The sequence below is a fragment of the Colobus angolensis genome, unplaced genomic scaffold, assembly GCF_000951035.1.
Source record: "Colobus angolensis palliatus isolate OR3802 unplaced genomic scaffold, Cang.pa_1.0 Scaffold423, whole genome shotgun sequence".
In the NCBI taxonomy this organism is placed as follows: domain Eukaryota; kingdom Metazoa; phylum Chordata; class Mammalia; order Primates; family Cercopithecidae; genus Colobus; species Colobus angolensis.
In genome coordinates this window covers 103,742-106,450 of record NW_012117633.1, presented here as the reverse complement: position 1 = coordinate 106,450, position 2,709 = coordinate 103,742, and the positions used below count along the sequence as shown (strand labels likewise).

Below are 2,709 nucleotides of genomic sequence, written 5' to 3'. Positions count from 1 at the left end.
ATGGAACAATTGAGGTTAAATGAACCTTAATATCCACCTCATAATGTAACTTAGTTATCAGGTACTTTGTGTTCATTGATAATATAAACAGTCACTGGCAGATTTTTTTTTCTTTCCCTTATATGTCTTACCAAATGCTTCATGATGTACCTGCTACTTTCAACAAAATCTATTCTTTCCATTTCTAGAACTTTCAAGCTGCTGGATTTTGAGCAAGTTGGTCGCAACTATTATACCAAAAAGAAGGCAATTCAGTTGTACCGTCATGGGTTTGTATAAAGAAGAAAATTTCATATTCTGTAGACTTAAACATAGGATTTTTTGAGAAAGTTACTCATTTCACATTTGAAGTGGTATGCCTTAAAAGTGATGGCCTTTTAAATGATATCCACTAACCATGAACAATTTAGTATAATGTCAACTCAAAGTAAGAGTCACTTTAAAAATCTTAGTATGATAAATATAAACCTTGAGGTATTCAGTTGTTGCATACACATTGTTAAGCCTAAACAATCATCCAAAATGGGTAATTTGTCTTTGAAAATATCTTCAACCATAGCAACTATATCTCTCTATATTACTCACTGGTATATGTATATATTACATGTAAGTTATGTTACAGATAAATATGGATGTAATACTTTAAGCCTGTGGGTGATAAAAAAAGTTTAACAAAAATGGTATAAATAGCACATCCAATAAATGTTTATCTGAAGGTCCTTCAAAAGACTAAGAACAAATACTTAAAACTGACTCTTAAGTACCAATTTTTAGACCCAGAGCTTGGGCCCAGAAGCCCTTGACTTTATGTGAAGAGCTCGGACTTAATACTCTCATGTAATTTATTCTAGTACCAGTTTGGAAATCTGGCTTGGTTATGTTACTTCTATTCTTCAATATGAAAACGGCATTACCCTCTGTGCTGATGTGAGCCACAAACTGCTCCGAATAGAAACTGCTTATGATTTCATAAAGAGAACATCTGCCGAGGCCCAGACAGGAAACATCCGAGAGGAAGTAACTAATAAATTAATTGGATCAATTGTTCTGACAAAGTAAGTCTGTCTTTTAAAAACCTATCCAATCACTTTAACTCCCTCCCACCCCCTCCCAAGAGATGGTCCTATAGTTTTCTGATCACTAAATGTTGAAGTTCAGGAGTAGAAATGGCAAGAACAACTGGTCCCATCTCTCCTCTGGTTATACAACTTGGGAGAAGAATGTGTCAATTGTAGACCTCACTCTCTTGTAATCCCTAATGCCAGTCCATTTGTTGTGAACCCTACCTTGCACATAACACTAAGCTGTTTCTGAATTTCTTTCCTTTTCCTCTTTGTTGTAGGCCTTTAGCTAGTTTAAAAACCAGTGCTTAGTTATAATCCATCAGTCATTTCCCATTTGAAGGAAGTTTTAAAATCTTTCTACAACAGAAATCTTAAAATGATGAGAGAATGGATTTAAAGAACCAGTTAGTTAGCCAACACAATCTTACATGGACGCAATTGGAGGACTCGCACTTCTCAATTTTAAAACTTACCAGAAAGCTCTAGTAATCAAGACAGTGTGATGTTGGCCTAACGATAGATAGAGACCAATGAAATAAGTCCAGAAGGTTAACCCTCCACTTAGTTGACTTCTGACAAGTATGTCAAGGCAGTTCAAAAGGGGAAAGAATAATCTTTTCAATAATGTTGCTGGGATAACTGAATATCCGCCTTCCTCATGCAGTTCACACAACTCCAATTTAATTTAAAAACCAACTTAATAGACCTACATTTAAGAACTGAAAGCATAACATTCTTAGAAAAAAGATTCAGTCTTTTTGACTTTGAGCTAGGCAAAACCTTAGATAAGCCACTCAAAGCAGAAGTGATAACAAAAGAAACATAAACACATTGGGTTTCACCAACTTAAAAAGTTACTCAAACTATACTATCAAAATTGTGAAAACACAACTGGAAAAAGTGGGGAAAATGTTTGCAAATCACATAAGTAACCTGTATCTAGAATACACAAACAATACTTAATTGAGAGACAACATATTTTTTTAAATGGACAAAAGATTAGATACTTCTGCAGATATATTTAAACAAAATGTACAAGTGGCCAATGCATGAAAATGTACATCAGTAGCCATCATAGAAATGCAAGTGAAAACCACAATGAGATATCATTTCATAGCTACTACGATGGTTAAAATTAGACAGATGTTGACAAGTATTGGCAAGGATGTGGAAAGATCAGAAGCAACCCTAGTATGGTGTTGTAGGAATATTAAATGGTATGGCTTCTTTGGAAAACAGTCTGGCACTTTCTTAAAATGCTAAAGATGTGCATTACTGAAGTGGCCTTGTTTGAGGAAATTTACTAGGTTTGTTGTCTCACACTAAGGAAAGCAAAGATGCAGACGCAGGAGGTGCGGGTTTAGGAGCACAAAGCTGAGTAGGTTAAAGAAGAGAAAATCCCCCCCTTGCAGGGGGAGGGGCATTCCAAATGGGTCTCCCCCTTTGCAGAGGGATGGGTTGGTTTCATAGAGGGGCTTGAGGAGGTGGTGTCTGATTTACATAGAGCCCAGAGGATTGGCTGGACCAGGTGTGCCATTTACATAGCCTGCAAAGAGGCTGGCTATCGCACTCTAATCTTTAATGTAGATGTGGTCTCCACCTGGCCGGCACCATAACACCTGCACACGTGGCAACAAGGAGAAGG

At 36.7% G+C, this 2,709-nt stretch overlaps 1 protein-coding gene across 1 annotated transcript in view; it reads left to right on the top strand.

Moving 5' to 3' along the window:
* Window positions 1-2,709, top strand: part of PIWIL3 (piwi-like RNA-mediated gene silencing 3) — a 51,516-nt gene that overhangs the window by 13,036 nt on the left and 35,771 nt on the right. The window contains 2 exon segments of the mRNA XM_011956733.1: window positions 189-269; window positions 852-1,055. Of these exon segments, the coding sequence (XP_011812123.1) occupies window positions 189-269; window positions 852-1,055 (285 nt within the window).